Source organism: Lepisma saccharinum, chromosome 14, assembly GCF_977018435.1.
Source record: "Lepisma saccharinum chromosome 14, izLepSacc3.1, whole genome shotgun sequence".
Lineage (NCBI taxonomy): Eukaryota > Metazoa > Arthropoda > Insecta > Zygentoma > Lepismatidae > Lepisma > Lepisma saccharinum.
This window is the reverse complement of record NC_139242.1, coordinates 42,360,983-42,384,632: the sequence shown is the minus strand read 5'-3', so window position 1 is coordinate 42,384,632 and position 23,650 is coordinate 42,360,983. Positions and strand designations below refer to the sequence as shown.

At 38.7% G+C, this 23,650-nt stretch overlaps 1 protein-coding gene across 2 annotated transcripts; it reads left to right on the top strand.

Annotated features, from left to right (window-relative positions):
• The first annotated feature begins 1,700 nt into the window (after positions 1-1,700).
• Positions 1,701-22,720, top strand: LOC145998813 (facilitated trehalose transporter Tret1-like). Of its 2 annotated transcripts, none has more exons than XM_083135453.1 (5): positions 1,701-2,034; positions 10,054-10,147; positions 17,054-17,189; positions 18,593-18,778; positions 20,253-22,720. In XM_083135453.1, the coding sequence occupies exons 1-5, from the start codon at positions 2,018-2,020 to the stop codon at positions 21,290-21,292; spliced, it is 1,473 nt and encodes a 490-aa protein (XP_082991579.1). In that variant the 5' UTR covers positions 1,701-2,017; the 3' UTR covers positions 21,293-22,720. The 2 variants fall into 2 exon arrangements, with proteins under 2 accessions (XP_082991579.1, XP_082991578.1); XM_083135452.1 differs by having other exon boundaries at positions 10,051-10,147.
• Positions 22,721-23,650: the final 930 nt, after the last annotated feature.

Here is a 23,650-nt window from a genome sequence, read left to right as displayed (position 1 = left end):
TATCGCCTCGGTCTGTTTTTCGTGAATGCTCGGTGAATGCTTGCTTATTCACTGAAATGACCCGTGCCCAGTGTAGAGATCCGCTGTAGCTGTGGGTAGTGATTGCTGCTACAACTGTTTCAAGCAGTCCCATTGGCTCGTTGCTTTTTGGGGTATTAAATAATCTGTGGTGGTTAGGTTAGGCTTGTTGGGCTTGTTTCTCTTAGAAGAAGAAGACGACGAAAAATTGTTGTAGCAGCAATACCGACCATTTATTAATCATATCTGACTTGATATGTGCGCCTACGAAAAATCAGCTATGTTTCAGTGTGGTTTGCCTTTCGCAAATGTTTTCTCGTCAATGTCAAAATATCCATTGACAGATTTAGCGGGAGGGGCACGGGGCCCTTCCCAGAAGGGATGACTGAGTATAATTAAAATTATTTATAGCATTATATTGCAACGAACAAGAAATGTTCGTTCGGTGGATACACATAGCACAGTGGTTCGGATCCCACTTTAAGCTGTAGGTCTAGTCCAGATTAGCCTTTCTGTGCATAACTTGACTTATTTCCTATCGCTCCTACTGGAACATAGAGCCTCCGTGAAGCATTTTCATTTTGTCCGATTCTTCACCAAACTCTCCAACCAAGTCTTATTTTGTTGCAGCAGCTCCTGCTCGATTGTCCTTCCCCATGTACATTTGGGGCGTCCTCTCCTTCGTGCTCCCTGGGGGTTCCAATCCAAAGCATCCTTTTCTATTGAGCCATCCGGTTTTCTCAGGGTGTGTCGGATCCATTGCCACTTCCCCTTCTTTAATTGTTGTATGATTGGTTTCTGATTTGTAATATCCCAAAGTTTCTAATTTGTAATTTTATCAGGACACTTTATATCCATGATCCTCCTTAAGCACCTATTCACAAATGTTTGTAGTTGGTGTCCTATTTTATTTGTTTGCTTCCAAGTTTCACGGCCATATAGTAAAACTGACATCATATTTGTTTGAAATATCCTGAGTTTTGTTCTTAATCCAATTTGTTTACTTTTCCATATTGGATACAGTTGAATGAAAGTTATTTTTGACATCTTCTTCTGCTCCTCCACTTTTTGTTATTATTGGTTATTAATATATAAGTATCTCTGTGCATAAAGTGGACTTAAAACAACAATCCAAACAAACAATCAAAAAATTTTCGAGCAATCTCTTCCCACTTAGTAAAATAAGAAAACGAAGTTGAGCACAAATACATTAATCGGGAGTTTATACATATATTCTGTGCCCCTCCCAGAAAAAAATCTAGATCCGCCTAGGAAGATATTTACAATCCTGTGGCCGGCCACTCTCATGCCAATTTTTGTTAGGAGAATACTGCAATATAACCTAAATAATGATCAAAACCAAGGAATAGTAATAATATAACGTGCAAGGTTGACTTTGAACTCGCATAAATCATGGGAATTCTAGCGTGTGTTTAATAATTGTAACAGCTTTAGATCAATCCAATATTCTGCAGTACAAAATTTCGTGCACAAATTGAGAATTACTATGAACAAATACGGCTTTTTAAGCAGCCAGAAGATCATTACGTATTTGACTTGTGAATGTTTATATTATGAATGCGGCTCCAGTTATTCATGCTTTCTGGCTTGCTCGTGACTGGCATGCACGCTTGTGACGTCACAATGTCTCAGTAATGTTCCGCTTACGTGATGGAGCGCGCCAACAGATTCCGAGTGGTGGGCGTGTGTCAGCTGTTTCGTTTTTCGTCAGTTTCTGCAGATACCGACAGCTTTTCGCTGCTACATTCAAGCTTCGCCGTCTGAAGGCCGATGTAACGGATCGAGATAACAGTGTTTCTTTGCCCAAAGTCTGTTATTATCTAGAGTGTTTTCATGTTGGTGTTGGAATCGATTACTTCTAATTATCGACCGCAGAAAGAGAAGTGGGCCACAATTGCCAAGGACGGGTGGCGCAGGCGCACTGGTGTGAAAAATATGCAGGAATCGTATCCGTGTGTGTTTGCTAGCCGATAGAGCAATGAGCGGATCTCCCAGGTGAGTAAGTTCCGACACATGGATGGCAGTGTGTTCAGGGATATTGTGATCATGTTGCTTCTTATTTAGTAATAAATATTGTCATTTCAAGATAAACAACATTAAGATATAACTTGTTGCAAGTGAAATGTACTCCAATTTATCGCTGCCCTTGCACAATTTCTTAACAGTTTGTTTTAAAACTTTATACGAGTACCACCTTCAAACTATTTTTCAGGGCAATTCGGATCTATTCTCGTCACCATTTCCTAAAACATACAAAAAACATCATTGTTATGCTTACTTGATTATCTTTCTTAATTTGTGAAAAATTTCAAATACATTTTTAGTAAAGTATCTCAATAATTGAGAGATTGCTCGAATAGGTCAATGGGTGGGAATTGTAGCTTTCCTGGAGACGTGATTCGAACAAAGGTTCTCCGGTTACCAGCCAGGTTAAATCGGCCATTGTTAGCGTCCAATATTTCGAGTGCATACATTGCACTAAGAGCAATGTATACGGTCGAAAAGTTGGACACTAACACCGATTTAACCTGGCTGGTAACACGAGAACATTTGTTCGAATCTTTCTTAAGTTTGCTTTCCCAGTATTACTTGCGAGCAAACAGCATTAGGATTAGCTAATCACCAATGTTGGGAGGTGATGACAAATGTTTTAAGGAATATTTTGAGCTTTTTGAGAACAGAGGGCCTCTTATACTCTATCCGAGGAAGTTCTTAGTGTCTGTTTTTTCAATGCGTCATGTATGTCCTCTGCAGATCCCTTTGCAACCTTGCACTTTTTCAACTTTCTTAGGGGGCTCTTTATAACTCCTTTTAGGGAGAATTGACACCGAAGAGACCAGCGACAGGAGTGTTTCACCGAGTAACAAGGCAAGCGAGACTTGTTTCTATGCTCAGTTCCCATGAGATACCGATATAATCGCATTAACAGTTTATTAGTAACCAAAACAAACAGAAAAAATAACAAGAGACAAAGAGACAATGTTAATGTAAATAACGTTGTAAAATTTGAGCAAGTTATTGAAACTCGGGAGAGGCATGTTGTGCATGAGAAACGGAGAAATCATGTGCTCTGACCTCAAACTGTATACGCTATACTTTCCAGCCTGGATAAAGCGGACCTAAACATTAGGGAAATGGTTCTCAACCTTCGTTAAACAATTTCCCGGTATTTTATCTTTTTTTTTAAATCAATGCCCTTAGTCCAAGAATTTTCCTCGTAAATACCTTTTCAGTATTTAATATTTTATGCATGAATTAACATGTACCAATGAAATTAAATATTGATAAATAAATTCTAGCATAATGGTATAGAGTAATAATAGTTTGATTACGTGTAGGATTATTGACAAATATAAAAATATGAATGAAGAAGTGGTAACGTCGTCTCCTTGTAATTATGTGATCCCGGGTTCGATACCCAGTGGAGACACATAGTTAGGGTTACCAGATCGCTGTAAGGGAATTATATGACATGCTGTCCCAAAATGTAGGACATTAAGTCAAAATGTAGGACACAAAACATTCTCAATAAATAATACATATTTCTATAGAACACGTTAGAAAGTAGTTGAAAAATGACACTTTTCAGTTTTTAAAAATGGATTCTTAATGAATTTTTAAATGCAAAATTTCAAAACTTGCAATCACACTAATCAATGCACCTCTTACTACATGATTTAAGTGGTAGCTACTTCTCAGAGGAGACAATTTTTATCAAAATCTCAGGTTTAGTCAAACAATATTTATGTTAGAGTGGGCAGTCAATTTGAAATTATGGACCAGTACCAAACGAACATTTTACAGACTTTATGAAAAAATAATTTCTCTCGTGAGTCTGTTGTGCTGATGGTAATGAAAGTACTGTCTCAACATTTGAATTATGACCTGTAATGGGAAACAAATATTCAGCAATTACCGTAATTTAAAAAATGGCTTGTGAAGTTTCATCTTGGGTAGTTTTTAGTTCAATAACAGGGTGTCTACCAAAATAACACATCCAGAATTCTTGAATTTTTCTGGACTCTCTTAGATCTTTTTTCAGCTTTTTTTAACGTTTATTTATTCGACTCCTAATTAGGTAAAGCTGGATATTAGTAATTAAGAAAATAAATATTTATTTAATGAAAACCCCTACCAAAGGACCAGTTAAGTTAAAAATTGAATCTGAATTTAAGAAGAGAATTAGATCTCCTTTCTCGTATTAATGCATCCTGAACTGTGTTTGGCAGACAAGCGAGGCTTTGGCGTCTGGACTCACAGCCAGCATAATCTTATGTGGGGCTTGTGTCGGTTTTCCCTATATGTTTGTGACTGTCCCTTCATCCATCTTATGTTACCACCATTCATCTTCATCTTCGCGATTAGCCAAAAGGACAGAAAAAAGTAAATAAACTAAATCAACCAATCAGTCATTATGATAGCAAAAATTCTTGACCACAATAATAATTTATTGACTTCTTGACCTACTTGTTGTTTTATTTACTTTTTCTTCACTGCCATGACTTTTTTGACTGGCAGACACTATGAATATCTTTGTTCTCTATACCTCTGCTTTACAATCAAATTATATTGAATATTGAATAAGAATGGACAACACCTTGTTGCATCAGTATAAACCCTAAGGCAAGATATTCTGCTCAGGCATAAACCCTAAGGCAAGATATTCTGCTCAGGCATTGAACAGTGACATTATCAGAAAGTGGTCCCAAAACTTTGTTCATTAATTGTTTCCGTTTTCCCGTTTGTTTAATAGCAGGACAAACTTTTTCTTTTTGTTCAATGACTGAATCAAAATAAATTTCACCATTGACTTTGGAAGCGCAGTCCATAGACTTGTAACTTGCATGAATTTCTTCTGTTACTTATTTTCATAATTAATATTATGTAACACTCAAAATGTAGGACATTTATGATATTTTTCAAATTCCTCCCGGACGCCGGACATAAGGCTAAAATGTAGGACATGTCCGGGAAAATCCGGACGTCTGGTAACCCTACACATAGTGGCACGGGTCCCAATTTAAACTGTAGGTTTAGTCCTGATTAGTCTATTTCTTCATAAAATGGACTTTAGAAACGAAACCTCACAATTCAAATATGATATTGGGATTGTGTTATTTGTCAACCAATTTTAGCAGAACGTTTCGCAGCTCAGTATAATTGATACGAAGGCCCGGCGGTTGAGAAACAATGCACTAAAGTACTTTACTACGTTGACTGATCTATTTTGGACTAAAGTGCCTCCATGTGCGGGCTTTTTAAAATAAAAGCAGTCACACCGTAAATGGCCAAAACACTGCCTCTTTACACGATGTTGAAGGCAAATTACAGCCGATAAATGCATCAAAAAACTTGTTAAAGCGAAAGGAACGTTGTGTTTAAATCTTAAAACATTGTACATATCGATGCTTTATTATATCAACAAATTAGAGCTTCAAACATGTTGTAAGACTTCCGGTTGGGCTCTCTGGAAATAGCTCATTGGGGTGAGGCATTCACTGCACATACGCGAACAACAAACTTAGGGAGACACGATGCACGGTATTGAGGAAAATGGACAGTCCGAGCGACACGCAAGCGACATGAGACACGTGCAGCTTGTGTCGCTTCGGTACGAAAGGTTCAATTTATTACTGAGTGTTCGTTTGCAAGCGACACGTCTCTCTTGCAGCGTGTCGCATCGCATGTCGCGTGGCTTTTCGGTGTGAAAATAAAATAAAAACAAAACTGTCCATAATTCCTATGGCAGCAGATTTTACACAGATACAGACAAGTTCATCATAATACGTAAGTGAAAACATTGAATAAACACAGAAGTCACAAACCAAATTACCAGGGCCGGATTTACCTCTTTGCCGCCCCTAGGGCAAACAAGCTCTGCCGTCCCCATACCATTTATTAAGAATGAAAAAAATCATTATTTTCTGTATTGCTATTTTTACTATTAACGGCATGCCGTATTAATTAAATGATAGTTACATACAAAAATGTAACAAAGCGATACGACATTAATTATATAAATTACATTTTAACATTTACCTTGTTTTTCAGAGAAGACTTTTATTTTTACTTTATTTAACTTATATTTACAATACAACTACATTAAGTCATTCCATTCGTGTGTCCGGAGAAAAAAAGACGCAATCCGAGAATTAGGTATTCCTTAGCTATAAATTTAAAACAAACAATCGTGCCGCCCCTACCAAAGTGCCGCTCTAGGCCCGGGCCTATGAGGCCTATTGGGAAATCAGGGCCTGCAAATTACAGAGATTAAGAATTAACAGTAGTAAATGTTAGTCCAAGGGGAAATGTCATGTCACATTCTCATTGTCTCATTATTCCGAAATGGCAGAAAAAGCGAGACGTTCAAACACAATCAACATTGCCATATTTCATAAACGTTACCTAAGTTGTAAACCAAGACTCAGAATTTATGAGGTGAAACAAAAATCAATGGTTCGTTACATAACTCGTCACCCAAACAAAACTAATAATTTGATGCGATATTTATGTAATATTTCTCTGTTTAATTGATTTTACGTTATTGAAATTTAAGATGCTGTCTTACAGTCACCCCCCCCCCCACACACACAATAGTTGTAGTAGTAGTTGTTGTCAATTAGGAATGGACGTGTTTTCAAGGCAATAAATATGTAGATGTTCTCTCATGAAATTCCTACGAGATTTCAATGTCTGAAGTTGAAGAGTGATTTTTTTCAGACACACACACGCTGCATGATCTATTTAAAAGAAGGTAAACTTTGATGAAATATACTGTTATCTCCCAAACTAATTTCATAGTAAGCACTTCCACACTAAATCAAACCTCGTTTAAGCAAAGTGTTAATTGTATATTGTTACATAGTGCAGTAGACATAGTGTCCAGTAGAATTACGAGTATAAGAAATGTTATTTGGGAAGCTGTAACAAATAATTTAGTAACCCTGAATCAGGCTTACCAGCCTCTGTGGTGTGTGGATAGGGTTTTTCATATTGTTCTCAATTCAGCTTGCTTAGCTTCTTCTGCTCCGACGCCAGTGTGCTTAATAGTCTAAAAAGTCATCGTGTATTCCCATTATAACATATAAGTAACGAAAGAAAGAAAAATTATGACCTATCGAAGGACACTCAGTACAACTCAGTGAACTTGCGTCCGAAGTATAGATTACCAAGACCTGTAACGGTTTTGTGCTATCGCATTATTTTGCATAGGACAGGACAGTTTTCGACGTTATCAGCAAGCGAAAAGCACTAGCAGTAATATCTTAAGACTAAGGAGGGCGCCAAAGAACTTTAAACAAATAATTTGCTGTGGCCAGAAATATCCCAGGATAAAAAAATATATATATTTCGGTTATTACTACTTCAAAAAAATAGTTCGTGTAGCACTGTCCTTAAATAATGACGATCCTACGATAGTCCCGAAAGTAGCCGGTTCCGATTTCGGATCTCGATTGTTCTCATGGCAACGCCGAAAAACTCCCCCCCCCCCCAAATAAGAATCATAGGATTTATAGAGCGTGTTTTACTCAGTCCATAACACCGGCAATTTGCCCTGACTGTAAAGATCGACAGCCTGAATATATTCATTTATCTGTGTGGAGTTTGGGCGGAGGGAGGGGGAGGAGGGGGTACGACATAAAATTTTCAAACTCTGCCTACGCCATGGTTGAGGTAGTCATGCTATTTCACCTGATTCACTCCTTCCGTTCTTCAATTGTTTGTTCGAAGTGTGATTATTACTTCAGCACTCCCCGTGTGTCTCGAGTGACATATAGGTGAATTTTTATGTAGTATTTCATCGAGCCGGTAAACTATTCTAAACTGCATCTAAACAACGGAATATACAGGCTGATTCGAAAGTCCTATCTCATAGGACAACTTTATTAGTGCACTGAGCGAAAAATGTAAAGAGAGGAAAGTCGTTGGAATGGAAATGCCGTATTTGCTTGCATATAAGACTCACCGGCGTATACCCCTCTTTTTTGTACACATCTTTTAGAAAAAGATTTATCTCTGAATATTTAATTAATTTACAGTATTTCAAATATAAAGTAATATGCAGGTCTACTTTCAACAAATAACTAACCAATCTAACTAGAAAAGATTACATTTTAATCTTCGTAAAAGAACAGACATTTATCTCCAGAGCTAAATGAAGAGTCACTATGAAACTATTTCTAAATCAGAATGTTAGTCGTCATACAACAAATTGTCCTCTGTTGTACATTCACGGACAGTGCCGGGTTGTAATAAATACATTGACTTTCAATGGAATCGTTAAAACCCGGCAGTGTCCGTGACTGTACACTCGCCTCACTTAGTACTCCGGAAGTTTGTTTCTTTATAGCCTACAACATATTTGCAGAAGATATAATTCAACCTACAATTGTATCAATATACGCTGTATAAAACACACCATATTACTAACTTCGTACTTCTTAAATGATTTAACCACTGTCTTAGTTTTCACAGCATCCCATGAAGCTTTGACTCATTCACAAACTTCCTTCTTCCTGATGATGTAATCTGAGTATCAGCGTACAAGACGCATCGTGTTATTCAGACCTATTTTTAAAGAGGAAGCAAGTGTGTCTTATACGCCGGTAATAATTCACAATTTAAATTCAGCTCTTCCAAATGATGAACAATTTCTCTTCAAATTCATAAAGATCTGAGCTGTGGAACTCTTCTGTAGGTCAATTAAGCTCCTAGAAACAATTTACTAAGAGAAAAAAATGATAATGTATGCCTCATTTCTCTTTCGACTTTCAGAGAGTTAAGAAATATATCTGCGAGCGTCCAAGCTACAATAAAGAAAGATACGCCAGTGTAAACTATTTTTCACAAACATAATTTATAGGCTAGTAGTCATTCCAGATTGTCCTAATATAAACAACACGGTTAACGTGTATCGTCGCACCAATGCCAATACCAGGAATGTGCAAATCTTGACTTTTTCACCTAGTGCAGTTTCTATTTTTGTTCATAGATTCCTGTGCTATTGTCTAATAAGCAGCTTTATATTTTACCGAAGACAACATTTATCGACATGTAAAACCCGGTTTTTCCGGGATCTAGAATATTAAAATGCTTTTATCTCAAAAGTAAGATTTAGCACAGTCATGGTTTTCACATGTGATGTATCTGGAATATTTCACGAAAATAAATGAGGCACGTTGTACTGCATGTGTATTTTGTGTCATTGTAATAATATTGACACAAAAGATTACAACCAATGCAAAATCATCATATCGCATACGCACAGAACATTTATGAGAAGTTTGAACTCAAGCGGTCTAGGCTTTAATCCCCGGTGGAGGCGCATTCCTCAGTGCTTCGATTAGCCTATCTGAGCATAAGTAGGGCTAAAAATAAACTTTGTCTTTAAGAGAAGCTTACATCGTATAATATCTGGTTTCTTGGAAAACCCCATCTTCTCGTCGTCGTTCTTATCTATTGATTGCAGATACTATCTTGTAAACTTGGGATTTTATGTAACACTCTCCGTCACATCATTGTTTTTACGGATCTTACAACAACGGGATCAAATATATTTCCACAATAAAAGAAAGTCTTTGCCATTTTGTTGAGTGTGGCACGATGATTACCTCTGTTCCAAAGGGGACCAGGTAATAATATTAATTTGTTCTATGTTCTCTATTTCATTGGTAATAAGTAAGCGCCACACTTCCACCTGATGCTGAAAATTTGAACTACTTTTTTATCAGTATTCGCATCCCTATGGTCTCCACAGCCTCTATACCAAGTTTCACCGCAATCCTTTTCTTCGAACGTGCTCCGAGTAGGGAAACTTTAATTGTGACCACCCTGTACATAAATAGTTTCATAAAAGTGAAAAAGTCAAATGTAGCCACAGTAAACTTGCAGGCAGGAACAAGCGTTTAGTAAATAGTATCTTAATTTTCCCATGAGTCATTGCCACGTAATGGTTTGACAGAAGACAACGTATAAGTATATCCCTAAATTTGAATGTTTCTTTCGTTTCAGCAGCGCAGATGACGAGGAGTTCCTGGAGAAAAAGAAGGATGACGTCAACAATAGCAAATCTCCAGAGAAGCTCACCTTCCCAGAGTCTTTCCCACAGGTATGCTCAATCCAGTACTATATTTAGAAGATGAGGTATTGTCAGAAGTTTACGTACGTTGAGCTCCATGTAGCCAAAGGTATGTCACTTTATAAGTGAATGGACGTCGTATGTACCACCCAGGACTTCAGTGGCGTGTAGTCAGGTTGGGATTGGAACTTTAGTATACATTGTGATATTTACCTTCAGAGAGAGATAGTTATAGTTTTTGTCCTTTGGTTTCGTTATCCCTACTCCAGTCGGTGTGAAGCTGAGTTTGGTGAATGTCGGTGTAGTTACACTGCAGTTATCCAAATAAGTTGATAGAGATCAAGGATATCTTCTACTTTCTCTCACTCTCTCACTTTCGTATGACTTTGTATGCACAATTACTACTCCAATGTTGTTATTCGGGGTGTAAGGGGTGACCTTTTCTGCAGACACTCAAATGTCTACCTTCCTTCCACATTTTTCAGCCCAAGTCCCGCTTTAGACGAAAGCATTTTCCTTAGCATTTTTCTTAACATTTGTGCCATGACCGAAATGCTACCGTGTAAAGTGAAAAATCTTATGGCATTTCAGATGCCATGCCATATTTCATGGCATTTCTCAACCCATCCCATTTCCGAAGCATTTCTCGCAGCATAACCAATCAGAAGCGACCTCTAGGTCACGAGTGCAGGTGTAATGGTGGCCGCGTGAGATGTAAACAATGTATCACTTCACATTTTTAAAAGCCGATAACTATTCAACCGAGAGGAATAACGTTTCGTATAAAACGTTATTAGATACAAAGCAATGGCGCTGTTTAAGTACATACTTTACAACGTTTATTGTACACGTACGGAAGAATATTTTAGTTGTTTCAAATGTAAACACCGTGCACTCAGCATAGATGGTGTAACTCAACGTGCCTTTCATGCTGTATATGTTATACATTGAAATCGCAAAAGCTAGCCGAAAAGTTACACGAAATGCTTGCGTGTAAAATACTACCTGTTATAAGATTTTTGGAAGCATTTACGTAGCATTTATGCTAGCAAAAATGTTGAAGGAAATGCTTTCGTCTAAAGCCGGCTTAACAAGGAAGGCTCTGGCGTCTCGACCCACAGCCAATAATCCTCGGGGAGGAAGGGGGGACATGTTGTGTCGTGACCACCTTATGTTTGCGATTGCCCTTCCATGCGTCTCATCTTATCACCATTCATCCTCATCTTCACGATCAGTCAACAGTGTCAGAAAAGCGACCTAAAATATACTCAATCAATCAGTATTCTTCATCAACAGAACGTTGAGTATGACCTCGAAACGAAATTTAAGTAGTGAATCAAGGGTGGGGAAATTTCTCTGGAACCAATCAGAAGGCTACATTTCCCTTTCAATAGGAATGAGGTAATGTATGTTGCTACAAGTATATTATGATCCTACATACTCTTCAAAAATCCATCTTGGAATGCAACCACTTGCACTTGCACAGACACAACGGACAACTGGATAACAACCCACAAGGCAGAAAAGCCAAGAAAATCAATAAGATTAATGAAAATAGGTTAATAAGCACTATGAAACTACAATGTTTTATACCCACGGCACTAAATTGGAATATTAATTAAATAGCATACAATGTCCCATACATGAATAAAGTAGGAAAGAGACCAATGTCAATGGACTTCTAATACTTGCAATTGTTTACTTATTCTTTTGACATGATTTATGTTGTGTAATTCATCCTTGACACAAAGAGGGAAAGCAAATACAACCTGAATATCACAACCCCAAGTGATAAGCACTTGAATTTTCAGTAGAAATTGAGTCAGTCGATAGACTGAGATGTCTGTTGTTGATTAGATAGCAATATAAGGAAGTATTTTGGTTATTACAGATATCCACGATTTCGCCAGAACTTTCTTTCTGGAAGAAGTAGCGAAGAAGTAGATTTAACACGGAATTAATCATAAATTCGACATTTCTTCAATATGTTCTAAATAATATTCAACTATTTATTAATCATAGATTCGACATTTGTTCAGTACGTTCTAAATAATATTCAACTATTCGAAAATATGCGAAAATGTATGCAGGGTCCGGCTCCAGGTGGGGCCTGGAGGTGTGGGGGCATACAATGTACGCTGGGCCTATAATCAAACTTTTTCAGAATTCTGAAAATATCAGATTTTTGTCCCTTAGTGTGAAGTACACTTGTCTTATAGTTGGTGTTTTAAGTCCACTTTATGCACAGTAAGGCTAATCGGGACTGGACCTACAGTTTAAAGTGGAATTCGAACCTCCACCGGGTATCGAACCCGGGACCCCTTGATTACAATGCGACGAAGCTACCTCGGCGACATCGGGGAGGCCCACGTGTCATATAGAATCACAATATAAACATTATTACAATTAATTTATAAATTTCGTATTATTACCTAAGAGCAATAAGGATAACATGTTGAAGGCTAAAACCAAGAATTATGGAAGGCTAATAAAAGTTTCGAAATTAGTATTTTTTTCATTTCCGATGCGCCACTGGTGCGACATTTAATTGCAAAATTGGGCGTGTTCAGTATCAAGCTGTTCGTTTACCTATCAAAGTTGCAATTTTAAATCACATCCAATAACATTCTCTATCATAATTCTCTTTTCTTTATTTTTCATTGAGTTTTGACCCTGTAGTGAATTTATATTGAATTTAAATTAATTATTTTGATTGCAATATTTGAACACTATTCTTATGTAATTATTTGATTAGAATGTGATTTCAGTAATTTTGGATGCTTTTAAGTATGTCAAACCAATTCATGAAGTCACAAGAAATCCGATTAGTTGCTTAATTTTCTTAATTGGATACATGAACGTCCTACAGACTCCTAACAAGCAATCATAAATATTCTTTTTCTTTGACGCGTCCCCTTGAAGCGCGTGCCTCGGGCGAGGTGTCGCGAAAGTTGCGGTCAGCTAAATATCCGCTCACACTTCCAAGAACCATTAATGACCCCTCCCCCACCCTAAAAGAATCAAATATTCATATATTATATTTATTTAATATTTGATTCCCATTACGCTTTTTCCAGGCTGTGGACTGGCTAAATAATCGAAATATCTTTCAACTATTTAGGCGTATTTAAAATCTGTTTATAAAAACTTCGTCATTATTTTCTTGCTAGAAATCCTTGTCATATCATCGGTTTATCGAGTTTACTGCAGCTTTTGTAAGAATGACATTGCTCTGAGACACGATGTAATGTTGCCTGTTTCTTCGTACCTCCTTACTGTGTTCTCGATTCTTGCATCCAGCTTTTGGTATGCAGTTTTCATTCTCTTTCACTCAAAATTTAACTGAGATCTCATGTACACGAAGCCTGAATTTTCCGCTCCTTTCTTCAAGTAAAGAACCACATCCCGTGACACTTCTTCGATTGCTCCCGGAGACATCGCCAAGTGGTAAGGCCGTTTGCTGTACTCCTGTAGCCTTCATAGTTCGCGCGAGGCTTGCCCTTAGTTGTAAGAATCTCCATAGTACACCATACAAAAGTCACACGTAAATAAATAGTTTGTGGCGAAGGGGTGCATTGCTCTCAACAATGAGTCATACGCAGGTGCGCGCTTCTTTCCTCCAGGAAGCTGAACGCAAATTTCTGAACATTCCATTTGAGGGAAATTTTCAGTGAGCGCATTTTTCATACAATCTCGGACGAGTACCCGAGTTGCCCCTCCATAGGGCCGGCTCTGAATATTGGGTTGGTGCGAATGAAATGTCCGCTTTGACGTCTGGTCGGAAACTCAGCTCAACCACACAACACAGGGATTGACTGAGGTCACAGGTCTAACGTCATAAACTCTGTATACGTCCAGCAAACAGGCTGGAGCACCCAGACAGTCAGGAGGCAGTGTGTTGCTGAACAGGGTCATCTGAAAGTGCACCATGGAGAACACACAATTGCGAGTGATTTGTCTTTATGAATTCAAACTTGGACATTCTGCTCACCAAGCCGCCAAAGACACTAACAGTGCATTTGGGCCAGGAATGGTAAATGAACGCACCATTCGCCGTTGGTTTGTCAAATTTCGTTCCGGTGACACAGCACTGCAAAATAAACCCAGTGGCCATCGACCAACATCATGTTCGGATGCGCTCCTCAGGAACCCCGTGGAAGCGGACCCTCGGAAAAGTGTTCGTGCCATTGCAGACGAGTTAGGCATACACCATACCACTGTCGTTTGGCGGCTCCCTTCGATCAGTAAAATGAAAAAGTTGGACTCGTGGGTACCACATGATTTGACACCGGTCAACAAGACTCGCCGTCTGGAGGTGTGCAGTTCTCTGAGTGTGAGGAATAACCTGAATGGTTTCCTGCATCGGATTGTCACTTCAGATGAAAAATGGATCTGCTATGACAATCATAAACGATCAGGACAACGGTTGGATCGTGATCAACGTCCAGGGCGGTTTCCGAAACCACCTCTCTATCCACGGAAGGTGTTGTTGCTGGTATGGTGGTCTATGGTGGGTGTGATCCATAATGTCTTTCCCAGGCGAGGTGAAACCATCAATGCAAATTGTTACAGTGCTGAACTCCATGAAATGCACCACAAACTTCTCCACAAGCATCCAGCAATGGTCCACAGACATGGTGTCCTCGTGTTGCACGACAATTCTCGCCCACATGTCGCGCAAAGGACGGTGCAGGCTCTCCATGAGTTGCAATATGAAACCCTTCCTCATCCAGCATATTCTCCCGACCTCTCTTCCATTGACTACCATCACTTCCGGCATCTCGATCACTTCCTGACAGGGAAGACCTTCGCTGATGATCGGGCGGTGCAACATGCCGTTGAGGAGATCTTTGCGTCGCAGACTCCAGACTTCTTTCGCCATGGAATCCAATTGTTGGCTGAGCGATGACAAAAGTGTGTGGCTGCAGACGGCGACTATTTTAATTAACCAGGTATTGTAGTTTTGATTATTTTGGCCTTTGGCAATGACGCACCTAGGCCGGACATTTCATTCGCACCAACCCAATATAATGACAAAAAAGCTCAGTGGCGGCGATTGGGTTCCAAAACTGGGGTAGCAAGGACAGTTTACTTTCCCTTGCTAAATAAGGTTTAGCATGGTGCGGGAGCAAAAGTGGCAAAGAGTGGGGGGCAACTGCCCCCAACCCCTAATCGCCGCCACTGAACAAGCTATATAAATCGAAACATACTCCCTCGTTTTAAAAGAAAATCATAGGCATTTGGCTGATAAATCTACATGATTTATGGCGGAAATTGTTGTCACTTCACAGATTGCGTGTAGTTATTCGAGTATTTGCTGGTAGTAACTAGTAATCATCTTTGAGATAAAGCTCAATATGTAAAAGAGTATGACTTCACTCACTGACTCATAAACGCACAGCCCAAAATCCCTGGACCTAGAGACATGAAAATACATAAACTGTAAACAAAAGTCCTCGACAGATGGCACTGGTTGACGCATAATTCTACATAAACGTACTAATGAACACCACTATTATTCTTATGAATGCTGGTTTCTGATATCAGTCGATATTGTACTAAATGAGACTTTCATAATTATTGATATGAATTCTAATTTCTATGATATTGAATTAATGCTCCAATGTTATGTGTATTCATTCCATCTTGACAACGTAGCTTGAATTTAACGATTTGGTTTTGCTATTGATTTGTTCTTTTTTATGATCTGATTAACGAACTTTGTAAATATACAACACTGGCGGTAAGTAATATGATATTTATGCAGAACGTTGGTGGGGTTGGATTCGTAGTTAGTGTTTTTTAAAACCGGTGTCCGATCTTAAGAATTCATTTTCGGATTAAAAAAAAAATAAAAACAATTTTCGACTTTCAAAAAACCGGAAAACCGAAAAAGTAAAAAACTTCAACAGCAGTACTTCGTAGTAATATACGACTTGGAGCCAATGGAAATTCGGTCTACAATCTAATGATATCTGCATTTATCTGCTGAGATTTCATTTGAAAAATATATTCGTTCTTCTCTATTATATACTAAATAATAATAGTGAGCCTGTTCAGAGGACCAAACAGACGCATGGTTCTTTTAGTAGCATCTGTAATGTACTCATTAAAGTTTACTTTGTCGTCAATGTTAACACCAAGGTCTTTTGGAGAGGAAACTTTCGTGATGGGATTCTTTTCGAGAAAATAAACAGAATACACTTTGTTCCTTTTTGGGAAAATTTGGGAGCATTTCTGGAGATTCAATTCCAGATCCCACTGACGACACCACACAAGTGGTTCTGTAGGAGCTTCTTGTGGCAGGATTCTGATGAGATGTCTTTGAAGAGTTAATGGTCACACGCTATGGCGCCAGGGGTCCCGGGTTCTAATCCTGGCCTGGGCATGGATGTTTATGAGTGTCCATTCATCAATTTCATCATGTCATCACTCATTCTCATCTTCGCAAATTAGCCAAAAGTGGCACAAAAGGCGAAGTAAAATAAAGTAAATCAATCAATCAAGGTTACAGTTTATAATATACAATTGTTGTGATTGATTGATTGATTTGTGGTTATAAGTCCACTTTATGCACAGAAAGGCTAATCGGGACTGGACCTACAGTTTAAAGTGGGATCCGAACCTCTGTGCTATGTGCCTCCACCGGGTATCGAACCCGGGACCCCTTGATTGCAAGGCGACGACGCTACCACTGCGCCATCGGGGAGGCCTACAATAGTTGTGGTTGTGAGTATTGATCGAAAAGTTAAGGTATAGAAGAAATGTTATTAAAATGTAGCTGTGTAGTGAGTACAAGGCAAATATTTGCAATTGTAAGTTTTATATCTTCTTAACTTATTTGTGCTGTTCAAGACCTAACTCTTATTCAAGTACTATCAGTTTGTTATGAGAAACAATAAGTACATATTTTAATAACCGAAATTACTTTTGCAGATACTGGCCTGTACCATAATCCTTAGCATGTGGTTCGCAATTGGACTTGGAGGAGGATATTCAGCCATCTTGTTGCCTCAACTGATGCACGAGAACAGCACGCTCTACCTGACAAAAGAGGAAGCTTCGTGGGTCGGTACGTATTCACTTAAAAACCGAGAAATGTTCCTAATTTGGAGCAAAATCTCAACGTTCTTACATGAACCTCATGCTTATAAATAAAATAACGCCTCTTTCCAAAGCATTTATTAGGGTCTGCATAACTCAACACTGATATTCGCGTTTCTTCAAACAAAGCTCAGGAAAAACTTGTACCCAGAGCAGTACTCGAAGTCCAAATTCCTAGGTGGGGAGATGCTTGCGTAAATCTCCTTAATTGAAGGGTGGCATCCCCCGTGTTCTTCTCTACTTCGAACACAATCTCTGCAGACAGATATACGTACAGTACAGTTAGGAGCAAAATGCTGTTGCTAGAACATTAAAAACACGCTGAAATTCTTACAAATTATGACCCATTGCCATAAACAACCTTGCATCGTGTATCGCCTCTAGGTTTTAACCATTATCTGGCTTATGTGCCAAGAAGAACATCAATTACAGAAATGTTAGGGTGAGTGTTTTAATGATTCCATAAAAACAACCTGTTGGCATAAGGAAATTAAAGGAAATTCGAAAACATTGTTAATTTGCGGAACACAGTACTATTAGAATACTTCCGGTACTTTGGGCCATAATACTGCAACTCTACAATTGTACATTTGTACCTGTAGCTGCGATATCACCATAATACTTCAACAGCATTTCGCCAACCACCGAGGCGGAGTGGATAGCACATCACGCCAGGGGGTCCCGGGTTCGAATCCCGGCCCTTATATCCGTGTTCTTTGTGAATGCTCCGTCATCATTTTGATCATATCACTCATCCTCATCTTCACGATTAGCCAAAAGTGGAAGAAAGGTGACGTAAAATAACCTAAATCAATCCAACAGCATTTTCTGCCTTTCTCCTGTTCCACATTTTTGGATTTGGCCCAGCCCCTCTCAAAAAATCCTGCGTACGGGCCTGACTTTTGGTAAGGCAGATCTTCGAATATTTGTTTATTCTCTGAGAACGCTCTTAAAGAGTGCACGCACGGGTGCGAGGCATCGAACGCAAAGTCAAGGACAGCACACAAGACCTAGACATGTTAAGTGACGCCCACAGTAACGGCGCCAGAAGAACAAGAGTGGCTGATAATATTTTATGTACGCAAATTGCATACATGTTGACTTAAAGAAACAAAACAAAATATTTATTTTTCTAGTTTTCTTTGCCTGTTTCTGGGGAGACTGTAAGGGGTCGACGGGGAAGCGCCCACCCCACTCGTACCGTCACTGAACGACTCCAGTTTGCAGTCAGAATAGCCTATTCGCTATTTGGATACCATAATGCGTGTATAATTTTAAAATCTATGATTGTTCGATTTAGTTTTATGCAGTTGTACAAACATCCGAATTTAGTTAAAACCTAAAAAATTAAAAGCCTTTTTTACGTTCTAGCTGCAATCCTACCTCTCACTACGCCACTTGGAGCTGTGTTTTCAGCGTCAGTCATTGACATAGTTGGAAGAAAAATGGCGAACCAGTTGATAGCCGTTCCTCTCATCACAGGATGGGTGCTCATAGCCTCTGTGCCAACGCACCTCGCACTCTACGTTGGCCGCAGTCTGATAGGAGTCGCAGCAGGTAAGTCGAAACCACTCACGGTGGTGCGGTGAGGAGGTGCATGACAGGTGTCAAAATTCAAAACTACAAAGACAAGAAGACAAACATCAGTGTCAAGGACGCCCGAAGGATTTTTCCTCAGGGGGGCAGAGGAAGATGTCATATCTTGTCCTTCGATCATGAAAGCTTAAAATTTGCCTTATTACTATTATTTCACAAATCAAAAATTCAAATTGAATTGAAAATACTTTGGTGTTGTCCGCAAGTTCAGGCTTGAGTCCACTATTTAAACAAAACATCTATAATTTTGTTGATGAAGAGTTCGTGTTTTTCTCACATGCACATAGATATCCAACAGGGACCACTTAAACTGCTCTTCCTCATAGTACCTCTGATCCACGTTTTTATGCGCCGAAAGATACTGTAAGAAAAGTAAAATTAGCCGTGAGTTCCATGTGAAATTTGCTCACGAATGTGAAAAAATATACTTCTTTCTGGACATCTGCAACAAAGCATCCATAAACATTATCATGTACGCTGTTTTGCGTATTTTTACAAAAGTCATCAGAACACTTTGTCTCACACCTATCCAAATGAATCTCTCTTCTCCCATGTCAGAAGTAAGTAACGTAACATGTAACACATTTGATGTGGATCCCATATTTTAAACTGTAGGTCCAATCGCATAAAGTGGACTTAAAGCACCAAATCAATCCAATCAATCAATCAATTATCATCAGCGTCGCTCAAAATGTGCAGTAGCCTAAAGAAGAGTCTATGACACCTTAAAGTGAAATATCCAAGGGACTCTTCGCGTTCTAAGGAATATAATGCATAATCACGAAATCATAATAATATATTCTACAAATAGATACAAAAATATAAAGTGCAGAGAAAAATTGACTTCGAGAAATTAAATGAACGTGTCTCGTTTGTCAAATTTAAAAAAATCTACTTTTAAGGGATCCGCAGGATATTTTAGAAACTACGGACTCAAACATACAATATTAATATTAAGTGAAAAACATATTTGGCATCTGCAACTAATATTCAGACGTCAGAAATGCTATGCAAAATTAAACAATTATCAATATCACACCAAAGTATATATTGCAAGCCCGTCTTTCTATGCAAAAGTCACAAGACTACCAAATCTGACTTACTCATCCTACTCACGTGGAAAAGTTACTTCTCTCTATTATATCCTTACGTGAATAGGTGAGACAGATCACATTTGGTGATGATAGTAGTTTTGTCACGTGGTGTATCTAAAGCAGGGTTCGATGTCTATGTCTCGACTCCTTCTCGAAATGGATATTTGAGGCATTCCAAAGCCAATCCTGACGTAATATTTTTTTCATAACATTTGTGACCCTGTAAATTCTCCTCGAATACTGATTTGTGAACAATATAAGGTACCATCTATGTACTAATCTAGTATTAACAAATTGTTATTGGTCTTAGCGAAGCACTAATTCAGCTTTACCTTTTGTAGGTATGGTATCCTCTACTGTAATCCACGTAACAGAGCTCGCCCATCCATACTGGAGAGCCATGCTTACCAGCATGCCAATGATGTGGACCTCGTTTGGATCTCTAGTGGTGTATGTATTAGGAGCAACCTTACACTGGCGAACAGTTGCTGCCATCAGCTCGACATTCCCCGCCTTGACTTGCCTCGGATGCATCTTCCTCCCGGACAGCCCCAGCTGGTTGCTGAGCAGGGGTCGAGAGAAAGACGCGGAGTCCGCAGTCCATTGGCTGTACAGGAGGAACCCTCGAATGGCCGAGTCTGTCTTGATCAGTCTTAGGAAATCGCAGGAAGAGTCCAAAACGAAACTGTCGCAGTTTGAGCGACTGAAGAAGTTCTCGGAGCCACGTGCGTACAAGCCACTGCTTCTGCTTTTCACTTTCTTCATATTCCAACAGACTTCTGGATGCTTCATCACTCTTTTCTACACCGTGAATCTCTTTCAGGAAGTAGGGAAGGGTATCAATGCGTACACTGCTTGCGTCCTCGTAGGGTTGTTTCGAATGGTGATGACTCTTGCCGCGGTCGGTCTCTCTCGCTTCTATGGCCGTCGACCTCTGTCCATGGTTTCCGGAAGTGGTATGGCTGCATCCATGTTCGTGGCAGGAATCACTCTCTACTGTCTAGGCAGCGAGTCAGATATTGCCAACTGGGTGTCTTTAGTGTCTGTCCTAGTGTACATATCGTTCTCCTCGATTGGGTTCCTCAGCATCCCCTGGGCCATGTCCGGGGAGCTTCTACCTCTGGATGTTCGTGGTCTGGGTGGATCCATCTGCAACGCTGTCAATCATTTGCTCATGTTCGGCGGCATTAAGGTGTATCCAGACATGGTGATTGCCCTTGGAGGATACGGAGTACTTTTATTTTTTGGTGTCGCCTCAGCCCTAGGAGTACTCTTCATATACTTTTTCCTTCCGGAAACATTCCGAAGAACATTACAGGACATTGAAAACCACTTTTCTAGAAACAATCGACGCATTGAAAATTATTCAGCGCCTATTTGAGAAACTGTATCCAACTGCAGGCCTTCTATACAGAGAATGTAGTGTGCATTTGTGTTGATTAGTGTGTGTGCACAGTGTGAAATGAGATCTATCGTAACAGATGAACCAAGTTGGTGGTTGTAATACCACCAACATGAAGATCTCTGCAGAAGGATATCGCCTATATAATAAGCTGTGATAATTCAGATGCCTTGACTTGGTGCATTATCCAATTCATCTCAGTGAGATAATAGATAGGATTAATCTGTAGTGTGTGTGTTACTTTTGTCAGTAGTCTGGTAAATAGAAATTGAACGAGTTTCCTGCCGTATTGCCCTCCTCCCACAGGCTACAAAAAAATAATCACTTTGTATTCTTTCGAACTCCCGACTGTAACTTTATCTGTATTATCAAGTGATTCTTTGTTGTGTAGCTTAATAGACACTGATGCAATTATATTTCCATGTGCTAGTGTAGTCTAGGATTAGATCAAACGCTACAACCAATGGAATAATGTTTGTGTGAGGTGAATCTAAAAAAAATGACATAATTATTCCTTCTGTTGCTTTGAAGATAATCTGAAAAAAAAATCAACATATTCTACTACTAAACACTTCCCATTTTTTACCTTTGGCAAAAGTGTGAATATAACGAAGGATATACATTAGTATTAACATTGTAGACGAGGTGTGGCAAAAGTGGTGCAAGAATTGAATTTCATGAACGAAACAACCCTTCTGAAAATGCGCTTCATGTGGTTATTTTTTACACTAAGTGGTTAAGTGACAAGAACTCTTTTTATGTACAGCTAAGGCTGTTTACAGAAATAGGATAAACGTTACAAAAAAAAATATGAAAATCTACTATTGAATCCCAAAGAAGGGTTTGAAGGGTCAAGTAGGTTATTAAACTAAGTTAATATGCAACACTTAAAAGTGAAATGCATAATAATACCAGTAGCCATCAGATGTAATCCAATGCTTGCTGGGTTTGTTATGTGCATTGGATCCTAGCTAAATCATTTACGCAACTTGTTGTTCAGGTGAAAATATATAGATGTACTGTACTTGCTCGTTAAAATGGTCCATTTAATGTTAGTTGTGGAAGTTTGATAACTTACAAATGGTAAATTTCTGTTGACGCCATGGAAGTACCAGACTTGACCATTCTCTCGGGAAAGAATTACAACATGGCTGATCATAGGGATGTATTGTACACGTTTCGTACAAATTTATCACCAGTGTTGTTTCAGGGTTCACTATTGTTAGTATTTTATAAATATCTCAACTATTTTTGTGATGTACTGAAACAAATAGTACACAGTTTGTTCTCATAACTGAGTGAAATGGAAAACTTGTAACATTTTACTTGTATTTTCCATAGGTAGTCTGAAACTTTGCCACTAAATTAATTGAAAAAAGTTTACGAAATAAATATTTATTTTTCCAACTGGCATACTTTCAGTTCCAAACCTTATCTCAAAGAGTGAATTTTGTAACACTACTTGTTATTGAATTTACGTAATAAGAATTTAACGTGGGTTGTAGGTATAATGATGAACATATCAGATTGCATAGGTTTTCTTCTATTTTTTTTTCTTTTTACAAGGTTACCGAACAATATGCTCTTTCCCCCAAAAGGAAGCGGTTGACGTATTTGTATTTTTTTTGTCAATTTTCTACCTCTTCGGTTATCGATTATTATGAATAGTGGACGAAAGAACAAAAAATGAAACATTCATGCCATACCCACAATTCAAACCCCCTAACATCACGCTTCGTAGTGTTTTAGGCTAACGACTTCGCCACGGAGGAAGGTAGAGGGAACTGTTCAGGAAAGAACCATGGTCTCCTTGATCTAATTGAACTATACTGAGCATTGATGACGAAACTAATTAATTCCGCTATTTTGAACAGATTTCAGTTTTTACATGCTGTCTAAATTTGTTGTTTTGCGTACAATTTTTTTTTCTCGTTATTCGAGGATCTGCTCGTGAGGTTAGTTATTGCTCTATTTTAAATCAAGCACGAAATCAATGCGTATTCATTGCGATATTCTCGAACCTTTGGCCTCCGCTTGCCAAGGTCATCATGATTTTGTCAATAAATCACTCGCATAATTCCTGTGGGACCTAACTTGGTTTGATAGTAAATCATCATTTGATTCTACGAAGCTCGAAACCAAAATTTATCTATCATACAAATTACATTTTAAGAGTACACCGTAAAATATATTTGCGTATTTTTGTTAACATTTTTAGTGCTACTTCTGAATGTATCAACGATATCTATGTTTTAGCCGCTTGTTGAGCGGTTGACTCACGATTTCGCCGTCGTAGAGTCCAGATCTTACTCCTGACTCTCATCAGTTTCATCTAAT

Excerpts from the sequence above, each read along its gene's own strand:
- LOC145998813 (XM_083135452.1), top strand. Across the intron at positions 17,190-18,592 it reads AGAGGAAGCTTCGTGGGTCG|CTGCAATCCTACCTCTCACT; the intron begins GTACGTATTCAC and ends TTTACGTTCTAG. Across the intron at positions 18,779-20,252 it reads TCTGATAGGAGTCGCAGCAG|GTATGGTATCCTCTACTGTA; the intron begins GTAAGTCGAAAC and ends TACCTTTTGTAG.